Below are 20,069 nucleotides of genomic sequence, written 5' to 3'. Positions count from 1 at the left end.
TTCTACAGAAAATCGATCTGGGAGACAAAGATATGACTGTTCCATATGTCTGCCTCTTTCCTTGTTAATATTCATGCGTTTTCTCAGATGTTAGCCTCTGTGTGGACGTACCAGTTGTTATTCCTTCTCAAAACAAAAGAATTGAACAGAAAAAAATGTTGTGACAGATACCAATGTAGCGGTCTCTCCGACCTCTAAGGGCCTGATGGTGACCCAACAGAGTCAGGGAGAGCTGACATTCCTCCTCAGGGTGCAGGTTACTAGGCATGGTGGGTTTAGTGCAAGATGGAAAGATGGGCACCAGTCACTTTTAAAAATGAACAAAGAGAGTTTTTATTTCTCTTAACAGGAACAGGGGAGAGAGGGTTAGGGCACAGGACACCCTTAGGCAGTGGTGTATTTAGGTTTTGTGCTGCCCTAGGCCTGACTAAACTCATGCACCCCCCTAATTTAAATACGACCCACCCCTTGCTGCCGAGGCCACACCCCTTCCTGTTTAAGACCCGCCCTATCATCTGTAAACCACACCCCTTCCTCTTTAGGCTCATTTGGCACCTTTCAGGGGGGAGGGGGGAACAGGTACCCTTCCCCACTCCCTGGAGACTGCAACTAAATGTGGACTGTTTAAAGGGTTTGCTTTGATTTTAGCATGCATGGAGTTGCACATGCCAGTGGCGGCTGGTGCTCAAAATTTTTTGGGGGGTGCAAACAAACTAAGAAATTCAGAAAAAAAGACATCAATTGCAGCCTCACTGTGCCCCATCAAATGCAGCCACTGTTCCATCAAATGCAGCCACTGTGCCCACCAAACGCAACCACTGTGCCCATCAATTGCAGCCACTGTGCCCACCAAACGCAGCCACTGTGCCCCACCAAACGCAGCCACTGTGCCCCACCAAACGCAGCCACTGTGCCCCACCAAACGCAGCCACTGTGCCCCACCAAACGCAGCCACTGTGCCCCACCAAACGCAGCCACTGTGCCCCACCAAACGCAGCCACTGTGCCCCACCAAACGCAGCCACTGTGCCCCACCAAACGCAGCCACTGTGCCCCACCAAACGCAGCCACTGTGCCCCACCAAACGCAGCCACTGTGCCCCACCAAACGCAGCCACTGTGCCCCACCAAACGCAGCCACTGCGCCCCACCAAACGCAGCCATTGTGCCCCATCAAACGCTGTCACTGTGCCCCACCAAACGCAGCCACTGCGCCCCACCAAACGCAGCCATTGTGCCCCATCAAACGCTGTCACTGTGCCTTTAAACGCAGCCATTGTGCCCCATCAAACGCTGTCACTGTGCCTTTAAACGCAGCCATTGTACCCCATCAAACGCTGTCACTGTGCCTTTAAACGCAGCCATTGTGCCCCATCAAACGCTGTCACTGTGCCCCACCAAACGCAGCCACTGTGCCCCACCAAACGCAGCCACTGTGCCCCACCAAACGCAGCCACTGTGCCCCACCAAACGCTGTCACTGTGCCTTTAAACGCAGCCATTGTGCCCCATCAAACGCTGTCACTGTGCCTTTAAACGCAGCCATTGTGCCCCATCAAACACTGTCACTGTGCCTTTAAACGCAGCCATTGTGCCCCATCAAACGCTGTCACTGTGCCCCATCAATTGTAGCCACTGTGCCTTTAAACGCAGCCATTGTGCCCCATCAAACGCTGTCACTGTGCCCCATCAATTGTAGCCACTGTGCCTTTAAACGCAGCCATTGTGCTCCATCAAACGCTGTCACTGTGCCTTTAAACGCAGCCATTGTGCCCCATCAAACGCTGTCACTGTGCCTTTAAACGCAGCCATTGTGCCCCATCAAACGCTGTCACTGTGCCCCATCAATTGTAGCCACTGTGCCTTTAAACGCAGCCATTGTGCCCCATCAAACGCTGTCACTGTGCCCCATCAATTGCCAACACTGTTCCCATAAAACTCTTATAATTTTTTTCAATAACTTTACCTGCTGTGCCGAGGAGAAGGGTCAAGCAGTGTGGAGGAGGGTAGGCGGAGCATAAGGCTCCACCTCCGCCAGTCATCGGACGCTTATGGGGGCGTGAGTCACACGCCGCCCCCCACATGAGAGAAAGTCCCCCCACCCGTCTTCCTGATTCCCGGCTCCCGCGCCCGCCCCCCGCACACATGCAGCCCACGGCAGCCGCCTTGCTGTAGCGGGCGGCGCTGCTGTGTATGGGCGTGCTTGTCAGAGGGTGGAGGGGCGTGAGCTCTGCTAAGCACGCCCATACACACGCTGAGAATCGGGTGGGGGGACTTTCTCTCATGCGGGGGGGCGGCTTTTTTTGCCGCCCCCCGCAAAGTGCCGCCCTAGGCCTAGGCCTTGTCGGCCTAGGCCAAAACACAGCCCTGCCCTTAGGCAAATGCAATAGCAACTTGGCAGACTCTGGAGACAAAAATGGAACTAGGCAGACAGCAATACAGAAAAGAGGCCTTTGAGCTGAATGCAGCGATCTGTATTTGTAGCGGCTGTCTCCTATAGCAACAACTTCACTCACAGTATCCCACTGTAGATCTTCAAGCTTGGCTCCCAGCTACCTGCTGGACTTCTCAAGCTTCACTCACAGCTACCCGCTGTATTCTTCCAGCTCAGCTTACAGTCTCCCACTGGACTTCTTGGACTCTCAGCTACCTGCTAGATCCCTTGAGCTCAACTCACAGCTACCCGCTGTACTCTTCAAGCTTCACCCACGCTACCCACTGGGTTCCTCGGAATCTCAGCTACCCGCTGGATCCCTCAGGCTTACCTCGAAGCTACCCGCTGTACTTAACCTCAAGCTCTACTTACAGCTACCCTCTGTACTCTTTCAAGCTTTACTCACAGTTACCTGCTATATTCCTGGATGTGTCTCTACTGAAGCTTTTCCACTTACTTCACCGTCCCCGGCTAGTGAAGCGTCTGCTCTGGTACTCCTTCAGAACTCCATCCCTTCTAAACTTGCCTCTGGCAACAGGAGTGGTCGTCTCTGGCAACTGCTTCTACTTTACCTCCAGAAAAGATCAGGCTCCGCTCAGGCTAAGCCTCTACACACATGGCTAGGCCCCAGGCTTCAGGATTACACCTTTGATACTGCTCCTCACTCGCCCACCTAGGCCGCAGCCCAGGCGGAAAGAACCCCGATCACCTGACTCCTTCTGAGCCAAAGGAAACTCATGCTAATTGGCTGAGACAACATATTTACTCATCACCTGAATTCACTGTAACCTATCATCCTAACGCCAAAGGCAACAGTGCCACCTATTGACAGAAGAGAGAGACTACAAATTAAACTCAGGCTTAGGAAAAAAAAAAACAAGACTACAAATTAGCCAGGCTAGTTACCACCTAGCACAACTAAATTTACTAGGAACCCTGTTTAGGACAAGGACGCTACACCAATAATCAGGAAAATCACTAATTCAGCACTTTTGGATTTTCCGAAATATTATTAATCCATGGGGAGTTACACAGTTTAGGAAGCAATTGTGATTAATTATTAATTATCTGTGTGCTTACATGAGAAAAATCCCCAAAAATTGCAGTTTAATACCTGGTCTTCAAACATATTTGTTCATTACTGGTTAAATGTTAAATATCAGCTCTAATGGCCAAACATGTGTGGTATTTATATAAAGAAATACACCTGGCACGTTCCAGAGTTGTCCATGAACTGCAATGAATGCAGACTGGTCTCCAAGGTGGCCAAGCTATGGTTCCACTACTGTATTGTAAATAACAAGTTCCTCATACCCCTCTTCCTCCCCTCTGAGAACATTGTCTGTAACCGTTTTGTATGTTTTAGGTTTCCCAAAAACATAGGGTGTAATCAAGTCACCTCACTATGTTTGCATTTGTAGGTCGTTTCATTCTGGAGGACAGGAGGCCTGACAGAGAACAGGCCGGAGCGCAAGTCACGGACCAAAGGATAACTGACAGAATACAGATTTATCGACCAGACAGAACACAAATACAGATAAACAGACCTTCAGTTACAATTGAAAGACCTTCTCCTACCTCTCCCCCAGAACGTGTGGATACTGAGGAAGAGGCCCCTTCGCAGGGTAAGTATGAGGGCTCCATCAGTAGACACGTGCAATTTGTTTCGGTCTGAATGTAAATTCAGACAAATTTTTGGTGATACCCAAAGGGCCTGGTATGGATGGGCATGCTGTTTTTTTCTAAATTTTCTATTGCCGAAATTGTTTTGTTTACATTTCAGCTCTTAGCGGGGAAGCCCACTGACAGCTGATGTGTCATCAGTTGTTAAGGACGCGGCGGCCAACCAGCTATTCTTCACACAGAATTCGAATCAGATCGATCTTTTTTTGACCGATCCGAATTCTAATTGTTCTGAAAATTTGGAATTCATTAGAAAATTCACAAACTGAACTAAATTGAATGAAATTAAACAAAACAAATTCCGAAACGAAACAAAATTAGTAACATAACGAATCTTTCCGAAACAAAATACATTTTTCTATTCTGCACATGTCTATCCGTTAGCCCTAACATGGGACAATAGGGCACTAGAACTCTGAGAACCTGTTGGAAGAATGTAAACCAGCAGTACTTACAAAAGCCTTTGCAGCTTTATTTACATTAGACAAGTCATGTATTTTTGATGGCAGAAGAAATGCATGGGCAAAAGGAAACAACCTGAGCTGGACAATGTCCCATTTTTGGTGAATTTGACCTGCATATTACCATTCAAGTCAATTCAAATTTATTTTAAAAAAGGATCTAAATTGCACGTCAAAGCACATGTTTAGGGGTGAATATAACCTTACAGAATAATTTATTTTCACAGAGACTTGAATCTCACCTTTTGCCCTAACATATAAAGTAGAACTAAAGGCAGAACTTTTGGTATAGCGTAAGGGAGGTTTATAACCCCTGTCAGGTCTTTTTTATCATCTATGTCCCACTGGAGAGATTTCCCTTCACTCACTGTCCTGTAGGCAAAACAGGAAGTGAATGGAAATCCCTCCAAAGTGGTGGAAGTCCCGGGTTGTCACCAGAATTATTGTCCCTATTGGAAGATTTCACCTCAGGTTTTCTTTTACTTCACTTTCGGTGGTAACGGTAAACAGGAAAGACAGAGAGGGTGAATCTGCCTAACGGTGACACAGACAGCAAGAAAACCCAACAGGTGATCAAATCCCTCTCCACTCTATCCAAAAGTAAAAAAAGTTTTGCCTTTAGTTATACTTTAACTTCTTTTTCCCCTCTTCCCTTGGTACTTCAGCCCAAGCCCAAGTATTCTCTTTATACTATTATACAAACACGCTAACTGCAAAAACAACTTGAGGCACTGCTGCCCTTATGAATGATGGGGTAGCAATGAGCATTGCAGCTATAGTAGTTGGCATAGTGGTCACTTGCATTACTGTCAGGTAGATGTCTGCAGTAAAGAGTTGTTGAAAGATCTAAAGGGGATTGTACCATCATCATTGTAACATGTATGGTCAGCTTTAGACAGATTATGATGTTTTACACCCAATCTGTCAGTTATCAGTCCATGTATGACATGGCCTGACATTCAAAAATCTGTTCAGATAAAAATTAGCCAGGATTGAAGTTGCAGTTATAGGATGGCCAAATCCAACCATTCTCAACCAGGGCTCCATAGAGCCTTGGGGCTCCCGAAGTTGCTAGGGTTTCCTTATATGGATGATCTCCCATTAGATGGGGCCTGCATAATTCTGGGACAGAGACAACTGCAGGACACCAATGATCTTTTTTTAGCCATCTGTAAAGGTGGCATTCGGAACACCACTGTAAGTGGGAATGCTTCCCACTACCCATAAATGTAAAGCACTGACCCCAATGAATTGGCTTTGGCAGGGGATCCCCGAGGCCTGAAAATTATTTAAAGGGTTCCTCTGGAGTAAAAAGGTTGACAACTCTAACATACTATTGTCTTATTCAGCTTTTGCAGTGGATAGTCAGAAAGCTTTCAGAATGGGTTTTCCAAGACCAAGGAAGGCCAGTTGACCATGTCAGCATATGTATGGGTACCTTGTACAAAAGATTGTACAAACATTTAAAGTTTATTTTTCTTGGTAACTTTGAAACAGAACAAACACATCAACTCTGCAGTAAAGCAAATATTGCTTAGTTCCTTAAGAATGGAATCTGCAGTTAACAGAGGTGAACTTATAAAAAATCTCTTAAGCCATGACACATATGGTATATTTGAAAAACCACTGTACCCTTTGTATTTAATTAAAGTCTTTATTAAGATCAAAAAGCACAATTTATGGGAGCCTGGATTTTTGATTTTCAGAGTCGAAGTTGTGTGAGCTGAACCCACAGATCTGCGGTCCTGGGCGCTGTGAACCACGTCCTGCTAGCTACACCTGTGTATGTAACAATGGTTATTGGTTGAGCACACAGGGCACCCACTGTATCGGTAAGAATTTATGCTTTCTCATGACTGCACAGATGGGGCATACCTGCCTAGATCCAGCCTTATAATAACCAAGCCATCCCCATACCATACTTATACTATGAATAACATTAATATGTTTGTTATAAGGCCACCTCTTTTTCATCACAAAGCTAAAACTCATAAAGGTACATTAAAGTCTCAATTAAAATTAAAATCTTAAAATTAATGCAGAAAACCCAACTGCTAAGGGATTCCGTTTTTTTTTTTTTATTTTTTATGCAAGGATTGCTGTAGCACATCAGTCTACCCCATTGTCCTAAACCCCTTTTGCTTACCTTTTCTTAATACCCCCACAAACATAAAGCCAGATGTATTAAAATGTCAATGCTAAAACATATATACAGGGTGTCCTAAAAGTCAGAATCCATGAGCAAAAATGTATTTAAAAGTTTTATTACAGTAAATACTCAAATTGATGGCCTTGGTAACTGCTGGGGGTCAGGGAGGCCCTATATAGTTTCATGCATGGAGGCCCTGAAGGTTCTAGTTATGCCACTGCCCAAGACTCCATTCACACAGGGGCAACTTTGGATCCGACTTCAAGTCGCCCCAAGTCACGCTACATGAAAAAATCAATGTAAGTGAATGGTTCCGTCTTAATGCACACTACTGCAGTCGTTCCGACTTCAGAAAAGGTTCCTGTACTACTTCAATCCGACTTCTAGACGACTTGTACCCACTGATTTCAGTCGCCTCCAAGTCGGATCCCCGTTCATAATGAGGCAACTTTACAGGAAAAAGAAAAGTATTTACCCAGGAAGAGTGACCGCGATATGCCAGCGCCGAGCTGGCTCGCTCATCGGGAAAGGAAAAATGTGTTTTTTCCTTTCTCGATGAGTGACAAGCAATACTGACATGTGTTTGGTATGAATCATGAGGGGGAACTTCAAGCCAAATTTTAAATAAAAAACCGGCATGGGTTCCCCTCCAAGAGCATACCAGGCCCTTAGGTCTGGTATGGATTTCAAGGGGAACCCCCTATGCTGAAAAAAACGGCGTGGGGGTCCCCCCAAAATCCATACCAGACCCTTATCCGAGCACGCAGCCTGGCCAGTCAGGAAAGGGGGTGGGGACGATTGAGTGCCCCCCCTCCTGAACCGTACCAGGCCGCATGCCCTATACATGGGGGGGTGCTTTGGGGAAGGGGGGCGCCCTGCGACCCCCCCACCCCAAAGCACCTTGTCCCCATGTTGATGAGGACAAGGGCTTTTTCCCGGCAACCCTGGCTGTTGGTTGTCGTGGGCGGGGGCTTATCGGAATCCGGGAGACCCCTTAATAAGGGGGCACCCAGATCCCGGCCCCCCACCCTATGTGAATGAGTATGGGGTACATCGTACCCCTACCCATTCACCTGGGAGAAAAAAAAGTGTCAATATAAAAACACACTACACAGGTTTTTAAAGTAATTTATTAGGCAGCTTCGGGGGTCTTCTTCCGACTTTGGGGGTCTCTTCCAACTTCTCCGCTCTCTGGCCTCTTCTCCCGGTGTCCAGTTCTTCTCCCGCTCTCCGGTTCTTCTGCCGGGCTCCTCCGCTATCTTCTGCTCTTTTGCTAGCGGTGGCCCGGTCTTCTTCATCGTCTTCTTACCTCTTCTCTTCTTCCGATGTTGACATGGCGCTCTTTCCCTCTGTAATACCGTGTACATGGTGCGCAACTACTTATATAGGCATGGGGCATGGCCACCGGGTGATGTCCCCTGGTGACCCCGCCCCTTATGATGTCACAGTCCCATAGCAGAAGAAAAAGAGAAGAGGGAAGAAGACGACAAAGAAGACTGGGCCACCGCTAGCAAAAGAGCGGCAAAAGAGCAGAAGATAGTGGAGGAGCCCGGCAGAAGAATCGGAGAGTGGGAGAAGAACTGGACACTGGGAGAAGAGGCCGGAGAGAGCGGAGAAGTCCGAAGAGACCCCCGAAGTCGGAAGAAGACTCCGGGAGCTGCCTAATAAATTACTTTAAAGACCTGTGTAGTGTGTTTTTTTATTGACAGGGGGAGGGGGGTTGAGGGGGGATTATGGTGTGCTGTTGTTTTTCAGGGGTTGGGCTTGGCCCCTTAGTTCCAGTGAAGGGAACTCTTATGGTATCAGCATACCGAGACATTTTGAACAATTTCATGCTCCCAACTTTGTGGGAATAGTTTGGGGATGGCCTCTTCCTGTTCCAACATGACTGCGCACCAGTGTACAAAGCAAGGTCCATAAAAACATGGATGAGTGAGTTTGGGGTGGAGGAACTTGACTGGCCTGCAGAGAGTCCTGACCTCAACCTGATAGAACACCTTTGGGATGAATTAGAGTGGAGACTGTGAGCCAAGCCTTCTTGTCCACATCAGTGTCTGACTTCACAAATGCGCTTCTGGAAGAATGGTCAAACATTCCCATAGACACACCCCTAAACCTTGTGGACAGCCTTCCCAGAAGAGTTGAAGCTGTTATAGCTGCAAAGGGTGGTCCAACTCAATATTGAACCCTACGGACTAAGACTGGGGTGTCAGTAAAGTTCATGTGCGTGTAAAGGCAGGCATCCCAATACTTTTTGACAATATAGTGTATTTGATTCTAATGAAGGTTAAATGATGAAAGGAAAGACCTGATACAGTACATTGCTACGGGGAACACTATTTATTTTCTTTCCTCTGTTTTTAATAAATGAGTCCATGTGTGTTTGGCTGGAATGCTCGCCTCCCCTTGCTGTTGGACACCCAGTGGTCCATTAAATGGTTTGCTAAATGCTTATTTCATATTTAGAATACTTTGTCCAGAAATCCAGTGGAATGTATTCTCATGGTTTCTGGTTTCCAGTTAGAGGCCATAAAAATGCAAAATGTTGATCAAATGAAGAAACAAACAAACTCTGTTTGGCATCTACCCCAGTCATGTCGCACAAGAATGAGTCTATGACGTTGGATGTGCAGCCTGGAAGTCTGGTCCCAATGATAATGGCACCTTCTACTGAGTGTTTCTCAAGGCTCCCAGCTAGGGTCATGTGTATAGGGAAATCAATACTACGCAGATATGTCAGAATGGTGTGTGTTGTAGACAGATGGTGAAGCTTGCAGCATTAATCACATAAGGAGATAGATAGCAAGATGTTAACTAATGCCGATCAGCATTCTTCAAACTAACAACAGCGTTGAAAGGAATACGTAGTCTGCCATTTCTAATGTCTCTTTTGGAAAATGCTAGTTCCCTGGCTGTCATGCTTCAAATGCTTAGTACTTTCTGAGTCGCACGTTCACAGAGCAGGAGTTCTGACTTCATTTGCTGCGTACTTAGATCTGCAATTCAGTAGTAAAGTCAGAGACAGCCAGATCAGTAGCAATTTCAAAAAGTGGGGTCAGCAATAGCTGCCTCTATCAGAACAGGACCAAGAGGATCCTGCCTTAGAAGCTGTGCTAAGGGGAAAGAGGGGCTTGCCTCTTCTGCCTCAGCATTATCCTGGCCATCTCCTGCACTGTGCGGGACCGAGCTGTCAAAATGGTGAATACAAACACAGTTTCTTTCTTTATTTATTTACTTATTTATTTCAGTTACTTATATAGCGCCGTCAATTTATGCAGCGCTTTACATATACATTGTACATTCGCATCAGTCCCTACCCTCAATGAGCTTACAATCTAAGGTCCCTAACACACATTCATACATACATACTAGGGACAATTTAGACAGGATCCAATTAACCTACCAGCATGTCTTTGGAGTGTGGGAGGAAACCAGAGTACCCAGGGGAAACCCACGCAGGCACAGGGAGAACATGCAAACTCCAGGCAGGTAGCGTCATGGTTGGGATTCGAACCAGCGACCCTTCTTTTTATTATACTTTTATTATAAAACAAGTGTGATTTGACCTTAGTACCATACATTTTACAGTTATATATGATATAGATACCTAAAACTTATTTTCATGTGTTTCACAGTCAATCGCTATTTATTCCCCTCCATTCAACAGTAAGGCTTCCAGATAGAAATTAGGGTCCACTCAGGGGAAAAATGTGATAATTACTACGTGTTTCTTGGGTATCCACCCACACTTCCTCAGGTTCTGTGAAACTCTAATGCCGCGTACACACGGTCGGACTTTTCATCTACAAAAGTCCAACGGACGCCGACGGACTAAAGCTGGCTGGTAATCCGATCGTGTGTGGGCTTCTCCGGACTTTCAGCAGACTTTTTCAGCCTCAAATCCGACGGACTTTAGATTTGAAACATGCTTCAAATCTTTACGTCGTAACTACGACGGACCCCGAAATCCGCTCGTCTGTGTGCTAGTCCGACGGACAAAAACCCATGCTAGGGCAGCTATTGGCTACTGGCTATGAACTTCCTTATTTTAGTCCGGTGTACGTCATCACGTACGAATCCGTCGGACTTTTGTGTGGTCGTGTGTAGGCAAGTCCGTTCGTTAGAAAGTCTGCTGCAAGTCCGCCGAAAGTCCGCCGGAAGTCCGCCGGAAGTCTGTCGGACAGGCTGTCGGACTTTTGTAGACGAAAAGTCCGACCGTGTGTACGCGGCATAAGACACAGTCATAATTCATTTTAAACAATTTATACCTATATACAGTGGGGAAAATAATTATTTGGTCCCCTGCAGATTTTGTTAATTTGCCTGCTTACAAAAAAATTAAGGGTTTATCATTTTTTTCATAGGTGTATTTTAAATGATACAGAATATCAACCAAAAATCCAGAAAAAAACATGATGTAAATGTTATAAATTGAGTTGCAGTTCAGTGAGTAAAATAAGTATTTGATCCCCCAAGCAAAACATGACTTAGTACTTGGTGGAAAAACCCTTGTTGGTAAGCAGAGGTAAGATGTTTCTTGTAGTTGGTGACCAGGTTTGCATACATCCCAGGAGTATGTATTTTGGTCCACTCTTCTTTACAGATCTTCTATAAATCCTTAAGGTTTCTTGGCTGTCATAATATATAATACATATAATATAATATATATATTTTTTGATCGATCAACATTTTTTTGATCGGTAGGCTGCCTGCCCTGGGGCCACTTTGGACCAAGCTGTGGCTGCAGCGCAGTGCTCCGCTCCCTCCTCCTCCTCCTCCACTATATGTCATACACAGTCTGCAGGCATCTCCCACTGTGTGTCTCCGAGCTGAGTGTGAAAACTTTGCCCGCGCTGTGAGAAAAATCCCGCCCTCCTCCTAGATCAGCTTGTGTGATAGACGCAGTGTTCTGTCTATCACACGAGCTGCTCTAGGAGAAGGGCGGGACTTTTCTCACAGCACGGCCAAAGTTTTCACACTCAGCTCCGAGACACACAGCGGGAGATGCCCGCAGACTGTGTAATCCAGACACAGGCACTGACTACAGTGAGGCTGCGATTATGGGCATGGTGAGACTGCATTATGGGCATGGTGAGATGCATTATGGGCACGGTGAGGCTGCCATTATAAGCACAGGGAGGCTTTGATTATGGGCACGGTGAGACAGCATTATGGGCACGGTGAGACAGCATTATGGGCACGGTGAGGCTGTGATTATGTGCACAGCGAGGCTGCGATTATGGGCATGGTGAGACAGCATTATGGCCATGGTGAGGCTGCGATTATGGGCATGGTGAGACTGCATTATGGGAACAGTGAGGCTGTGATTATGGGCACGGTAGGTCTGAGATTATGGGCACGGTGAGACTGCATTATGGGCACGGTGAGGCTGTCATTATAGGCACGGTGAGGCTGCGATTATGGGCACGGTGAGACAGCATTATGGGCACGGTGAGACAGCATTATGGGCACAGTGAGGCTGCGATTATAGGCACGGCGAGGCTGCGATTATGGGCACGACAGCATTCTGGGCACAGTGAGGCTGCCATTATAGGCACGGTGAGGATGCGATTATGGACACGGTAAGACAGCATTATGGGCACGGTCAGACAGCATTATGGGCACGGTGAGGCTGCGATTATAGGCACGGCGAGGCTGCGATTATGGGCACGGTGAGACAGCATTATGGGCACGATGAGGCTGCAATTATGGGCATGGTGAGGCTGCGATTATGTGCACAGCGAGGCTGCGATTATGGGCATGGTGAGACAGCATTATGGGCATGGTGAGGCTGCGATTATGGGCACGGTGAGACTGCATTATGGGAACAGTGAAGCTGTGATTATGGGCACGGTAAGTCTGAGATTATGGGCACGGTGAGACTGCATTATGGGCACGGTGAGGCTGCCATTATAGGCACGGTGAGGCTGCGATTATGGGCACGGTGAGACAGCATTATGAGCACGGTGAGACAGCATTATGGGCACAGTGAGGCTGCGATTATAGGCACGGTGAGGCTGCGATTATGAGCATGGTGAGACAGCATTATGGGCACGGTGAGGCTGTGATTATGGACACGGTGAGGCTGCGATTATGGGCACGGCGAGGCTGTGATTATGGGCACGACAGCATTCTGGGCACAGTGAGGCTGCCATTATAGGCATGGTGAGGCTGCGATTATGGACACGGTAAGACAGCATTATGGGCACGGTCAGACAGCATTATGGGCACGGTGAGGCTGCGATTATAGGCACGGCGAGGCTGCGATTATGGGCACAGTGAGGCTGCAATTATGGGCACGGTGAGGCTGCGATTATGGGCACGGTAAGTCTGAGATTATAGGCACGGTGAGACTGCATTATGGGAACGGTAAGGCTGTGATTATGGGCGCGGTGAGGCTGCGATTATGGGCACGGTGAGGCTGAGTTTATGACGTTTGACGTCCTAGCCATGCCCCGCTATGTCCGGCTTTGGCCGTTGCCATAACAACGGTGCTAAAGCAGCTAAAAGTAGTTGGATCTGTATGTGCATTATAATTAATCGAAATTAGTTGATTAATCGATTTAAAAAAATCGATTCATTGAACACGAACATTTTAATCAGTTACAGCCCTAAATATAATACATACTTTGTGCTAAGTTCTGCAGATTATTTCACTACCATGTCTTACCGTGTCAGATTCATGACAATTATGAAGTTTTGCCTTAAACGAGGATCTCTTAAAAAATATATATTAAAATATAGTTAGATTTAAGCTTTCTGGATCTGGTAATGAAGAAATTGCACCAATGAGATATCACAACATTGTCTTCTTTTTTTTCACCCAGACATGGATGAATGTCGGCAAAGGCCGAGTCCTTGTGCTAATGGACGATGTGAGAACACCATGGGCAGTTACAGATGCGCATGCTCTGCAGGTTTCAGCACCAATCCACAAGGCACAGAGTGTACAGGTGAGACGTTCACAGTAATTCCAATCTGAATGTAAGTATGGGTTCACACCTGTGACAGCTCTTGTCGCCACTCTGAAAAGTTAGCCTTAATTGATTGCTTTTTGAGGGGAGGAAAAACAGTGGCTGCCAGGCATTCAGGAGCAATACTAACTGCAGCCAGATGTAAAATTGGCATCCACTGTTCAGCTGTCAATTTTACATCTGGCTGCTCCAAGTTTTCAAGCAAGCGCAGCAACAGCTCCAAAAAGAAAAGTGGGTGTGCTCACTGTACTGATCGACTCAAATCCATTTGTTCATCAGCCCAACTAACAGAGCAGAGCAGTCCAACCTGAGGTACAAACACTTCAACGCGCTTCACTCAATAAGGAGTTTAATCACAGGATGGACTAGTCTCCTTGCTGGACTAATGAATAAATGGATTTAAGGCAATCAGTACAGTGAGCAGCCCCCCCCCCCCCCTTACTTTTGGAGCTGTTGCAGAGTCATTCTTATGCCCCGTACACACGGTCGGATTTTCCGACGGAAAATGTGTGATAGGACCTTGTGTAGGATCCATCACACATTTTCCATCGGATTTTCCGACACACAAAGTTTGAGAGCAGGATATAAAATTTTCCGACAACAAAATCCGTTGTCGGAAATTCCGATCGTGTGTACACAAATCCGACGCACAAAGTGCCACGCATGCTCAGAATAAATTAAGAAACGAAAGCTATTGGCTACTGCCCTGTTTATAGTCCCGATGTACGTGTTTTACGTCACCGCGTTCAGAACGATCGGATTTTCTGACAACTTTGTGTGACCGTGTGTATGCAAGACAAGTTTGAGCCAACAGCCGTCGGAAAAAATCCTAGGATTTTGTTGTCGGAATGTCCGATCAATGTCCGACCGTGTGTACGGAGCATAAGTGGCCGATGACTACAAGGAACCTGCCCCTGATATCGGTGACAGCGTGGGAATTAGAACCTGGAGTGGGACATTTGCTTGCCTTCTACTTCTGTTTTTAATCGGATGGGAGAAAGGCAACAGGGCCCCCACAGAGCAAATCTCTGCCCGGTTACTAAGAAGCAGTCGAATGTTGCATAGTGTATGGCCAGTTTAACGCTATACAGGCCAGCCAAGCAAAATGTTTGAATTCTAGAAGTCTGCATAGATTTATTATATTTGATAATTAGATATCTTTGTCATATTTAAAGTGATTCTAAACACACGCTGTTTAATTTACACTGTCCCTTCTATTTCCACTGTATACTTGAAAAATGGCACTGTAATTATTTTAATAATAAAAAAAATCTAAGTAAGTTTTTCCTAATGGATATACAGATGATCCAGATTTTTTCCAGCCTGTTTGCAGAGAAACATAAGCAGGAGGAGCTTCTAGTCCTCTGCTGCTGGTCATACGTTTAAAAAAAAATTAAAAAAACAACCTTTGAAATAAAAATAAACAATTAATATCAATAAACGGTTTGAAATTGTCATAAAAATAAATATTTGAAAACAAATCTTTATTATTTTGTGGAAATAACACGGTGTGGGCTAATTTCTGCCAGTCCCGCCCCTCCAGCCTGTGTCTTATGCCGCGTACACACGGTCGGATTTTCAAACGGGTAAATGTTGGATGTGAGCTTGTTGTCGGAAACTCCGACCGTGTATATGCTCCATCGAACATTTGCTGTCGGACTTTCCGCCAACAAATGTTTGATAGCAGGTTCTCAAATTTTCCGCCAACAAAACTTTGTTGTCGGAAAGTCCAATCGTGTGTACACAAGTCCGTCGCACAAAAGTTCACGCATGCTCGGAATCAAGCAGAAGGAGCCGCACTGGCTATTGAACTTCCTTTTTCTTGGCTCGTCGTATGTCTTGTTTCTTCACCTTGTTCCCACGTTTGTAATTGTTGGCCAACATTTGTGTGACTGTGTGTATGCAAGACAAGTTGGAGCCAACAACCTTCGAACAAAAATCCACGTTTTTTTTTTGGCGGAAAGTCCGATCGTGTGTACGTGGCATTAGAGTAAAAGAGAGGTGAAGCCTCCACTAATTTACATGTAATATCCCTCCCCCATTGTGTTTAGCTGGTTAGTGGGCGTGGAGGAGGAGGGAGGGAGTAGGCTGTCATTTACCACTGTGTATACGCCCACATGTGTGACTCTATAGTCACATGGGCTGCTCAGACGTGATAGGGAGGAAATGCTCAGCATAGAAACTCACTGAAAACTGAGCATGTGCAGAGTTCCCACCGCAGATGCAAAATCGCTAGCTAAAGTGAGAACATGGACAAAAGGGGGAGATAAGAGAGCAGCAGGATCAACCAGTTTTTTTGCAGAATACAGAAAATGAATCTCATAGTGACTGAGTGAGTATGAGGCTGGGTTTACACTATTGCCGCATGCAGCTCACAGCAGGGGTCCGGTGCATCTCCGTTCACCATTTCAGATCCAATATCAGCCCAATTTTTTGGGCTGAATTCGGACCTGAAAGGACCAAAAGATGCACAGGACCCCTGTGCAAATTCGCACCAGAGCCGCAGCGGAGATATGGGAACTGGCTCCATAGGGAGTCGGTCACAATCTCCTACCATGCAAATTGGATGCGAAGAAAACCGCATCCAATTTGCATAGGTGTGAACCCAGTTTGAACAGCATGTAATACACCATTTATTGATAGTTTTTATGATCTGGGTTTAGTGACACTTTAAGACATTTTATTGAGGTCAGTTTAGAGTGCCAGAAAATGTACATAAAATTGCTGTGAAGATGATGTTATCCATCTAAAATGCATTATTTTAGCTTTTTTCACAGTAGCAAATATGTACATAAGAGACACACACATGCATAAGGTAGCTGTAAAAAACGTCAGAGATGTAAGCATACAATACATTAGAGATTAGATATTTTCCCTGTGCAGAAAATCAGGATAACCAATCAGATTTCAGGGCTGTTCACACCAGTAGCTGTGCTAGAACGCAGTGGCTTGGTGGGTGTTAGGATGACAGCGGTGCTGATGCATCGATCCCGGCACATCACACTGTTTACTTTTTTATGCAATCTGTATTGAAATGTCATAAAATTGCCATTTCAAAAAGCTCTGTTGGCCAGAGCACAGTGCGGAGGCAGTGGTTTGTGTGGTTTGTGTGGTTTGTGTTGTACCGCACTGTGCTGAAAAAGATAAAGCCTGCTGTACTGTTTTTCAGTGCACACCACCAAATGCACTAACCTGATAGGAAACAAGGTGTTTTACTTTATTTTGGTGAGGGACTGCGCTGGGCAAGGTCTGTTACTCTATCTTTTACTGTTCTTTATTGAATAACCCCAATGGCTCCTCATTTATAAACAACCATGAAAAACAGCTCTGGCTTTTAGAAAAAATTGAGTTAATCTTTTTACTAGCCAACAGTTGTCATTCGCACATCTGGCGTTATGACACAGAGCTTTGTACGCTGCTTGGTGTAATGAAACTCTCTGACCGGCTGAATCTTCCTTCCAGACATTGATGAGTGTAACAGCGGACAACAACTCTGCGCCAATGGAAGGTGCGAGAACACGCCTGGCAGTTACCGGTGTGTCTGTCCATCGGGTTTCAGCCTTAACGCACAGAGCAAGGCGTGTGTAGGTAATGTACCTGCTACTAAAGTATGCTGTTTTTAATTTTAACAGAAACCGTGACTAAATACTGAGAAGTAAGGTAAGAGGTGTACACTAGTCTGTGTGCTACCTGCATCTGCGTCCTAAGCAATACGCACTCCTAAACACTTTGCCCTATAAGATACATACTCCTGAGCCCTGCAGTCTGTACTTCCGAGCCCTGCACCCAATACAATAAGGACTCCTGAGCCCTGCACCCTATTCAATAAGGACTCTTGAGCCTTGCACTATATGCGTTACAGACTCCTGAGCCCTGCATCCTATATAAAATGGACTACTGAGCCCTGCACCCTACATGATACGGACCCCTGAACCCTGCACCCTAGGCGATACAGAGTACTGAGCCCTGCACCCTGCGCGATACAGACTCCTGAACCCTGCACCCTGTGTAATATGCGCTTCTGACCTGTGCACCCTGTGCAACATGCACTCATGAGATCTGCTGCTCCCGGTGCAAGATGCACTCTTGAGCCCTGCACTCTATGTGATATGAACTCTGCATCCTGTGCAACATGTACTCCTGAGCTCTGTTCCCTATGCAACATACTCTGCTAAGTCCTGCACTCTATGCGATACAGAGTCCTATACTCTGCACCCTGTACAACATGCACTCCTGAGCCCTGCATGCTATGCAATGCAGACTTCTGAACCCTGTACCCTATGCGATATGGACTCCTGAGCCCTGCATCCTATGCGATTTGGACTACTGAGCACTACACACTACACGATACAGACTCATGAGCCCTGCACCCTATGTGATAAAAAGTACTGAGTCCTGCACCCTACTTGATTTGGACTCCTGAGCCCTGCACCCTGTGCAATATGCACTTCTAAACTCTGCACCCTGTGCAATGTGTACTCCTGAGCTTTGTTCCCTATGCAACATACACTGCTGAGTCCTGCACTCTATGTGATATCAACTCCTGGGCACTGTGACATATGCAATATGGACACCTTGTGCAACATCCACTCCTCAGCCCTGCCACCTTTATACCACGCCATCCTTAGCCCTGCACCCTGTGCAATACACACTCCTTAGCCCTGCACCCTGTGCAATACACACTCCTTAGCCCTGCACCCTGTGCAATACACACTCCTTAGCCCTGCACCTGGTGTGATTTGCAAGCCGTGTCACTTTACTTATTTCCCCCCCTGGGGAGGAGGGAGGTTAAGTACCTGCATCTATTCTCTAAGAAAAAAGCCCTGATAGTTTCTAATAGCAAAGTTCTTTAGATCTTTACTTTTGTTTTTCTCTTTTACATGTGGATGAGTATTAATACAATTGGATGGAAAAAGAATAACCCCTTGATGGCTTGTTATTTTTCTCAAATTGCACTGTGGCAATATTTATAGGGTTTGTTTAGATGCAGACAGTACTGGGCGGAGTTGTTCTATAAAGCATAATAACTCAGCACCACAGGTAATTACAGAGGGCGCTATGCTTGGTGTAATGTTAAATCATGTTAGAATAATTTTTCCCCTATCTTTGTAGACATTGATGAGTGCCGCCTGACTCCAAGACGCCTGTGTCTGAATGGCCGATGTGAGAACACACCTGGAAGTTACCGCTGCGCCTGTCTGTCAGGGTACACCGCCAACGCACAGGGCACCGACTGCCAGGGTGAGCATGAATATAAATGGTACTGAAGAGGTTAAAATAGACCCTGAAATGAATTTTAATTAATTTATTAAGACTCAGCACAAAGGATATTTTTAACCTAACAATTATAGGTTCTGTAAACCACTGCATCCTTTAATACTACAGTATACTATATGATCTGATGTTTAAATCCCAGAAACAAGAAGACTATATAATTGAACTAAACTGGATACAACTGAGATAAGGAAATCCAATGACGTGTGAAGCAGTTTGCTCTACAAACAAAAGAGCACAGAAAAATATACATACTCTGAAATGTTTGCAGATACCTAAAACATCAGGATTTATTAGGAGCCTTCATTTGACATATATACTGTAGTATGGTATTTTATGTGCATTATAAATGTACATATTTTTGTCTCATGAGTCCTCTGTAAAATAAAATAAGATAGGTAACCTAAAGTGAATCAGAGCATCCTTTATGCTGGGAAAAGCAAAAAGTTTACTTTAAAGCTGGCCTCCTGCAGCCTATACTTATCTTCGTTTTCATCTCATAAGAGGAGAAAAAGAAGCCGTCTAGTAGCCCATACACAAGATCCGAAAATCGTACGAAAAATACTGCTTTCAAATCGATTGTATGATAACCTGATCGTTAGTACACAGCTTTCGATAGCCAATCATAACAATTCATCCGATATTATTCGATGGTGCAAACATGAACATTTTCCTTGTCCGATGCCAGATCATACGATTTTAATTTAGTCAGTACAGTTGTGGTCCGAAAATACAATGCAAATACACTACAACACATTACATCACTTCCGTATTTTTATCCTGTCGTATAAGAATTTCTTAACCTTAGTAACCTCTTCAATTTCTACTTGTGACTAGCAAGCGGAAAAAGTCAGACGATCTGTTGTCCGATTTTCGGAACGCGTGTATGGGGCATAAGGCTAGTCATACATGTATAGTTTTTTCCATCCATGCTAAACATCTTCCCTGATGGCTATGGTATTCAGACAGCCAGTCCCTGTGACTGTTTGAGTACCCGAACAGTGACTGCATCTGACTGGACACAGTCATTGTTCAGTCAACAATTTTCCACCTGGCTCCTTCAATTTTTTCATTGAAGTTTGGTAAGTCACTTGGTG

The 20,069-nt window shown here is 45.6% G+C and overlaps 1 protein-coding gene across 2 annotated transcripts in view; it reads left to right on the top strand.

Annotated features, from left to right (window-relative positions):
- LTBP4 (latent transforming growth factor beta binding protein 4) overlaps positions 1-20,069 on the top strand; it is a 288,242-nt gene that overhangs the window by 224,050 nt on the left and 44,123 nt on the right. For both annotated transcript variants that reach the window (XM_073598500.1, XM_073598501.1), the window contains exons 13-17: positions 3,853-4,056; positions 6,282-6,407; positions 13,552-13,677; positions 17,161-17,286; positions 18,811-18,939. In XM_073598500.1, the coding sequence (XP_073454601.1) occupies positions 3,853-4,056; positions 6,282-6,407; positions 13,552-13,677; positions 17,161-17,286; positions 18,811-18,939 (711 nt within the window). The remainder of the gene's footprint in view (positions 1-3,852; positions 4,057-6,281; positions 6,408-13,551; positions 13,678-17,160; positions 17,287-18,810; positions 18,940-20,069) is intronic.

Source organism: Aquarana catesbeiana, linkage group LG09 (assembly GCF_042186555.1).
Source record: "Aquarana catesbeiana isolate 2022-GZ linkage group LG09, ASM4218655v1, whole genome shotgun sequence".
Lineage (NCBI taxonomy): Eukaryota > Metazoa > Chordata > Amphibia > Anura > Ranidae > Aquarana > Aquarana catesbeiana.
The sequence above is the reverse complement of the archived record's forward strand: the minus strand, read 5'-3'. Positions and strand labels throughout refer to the sequence as shown.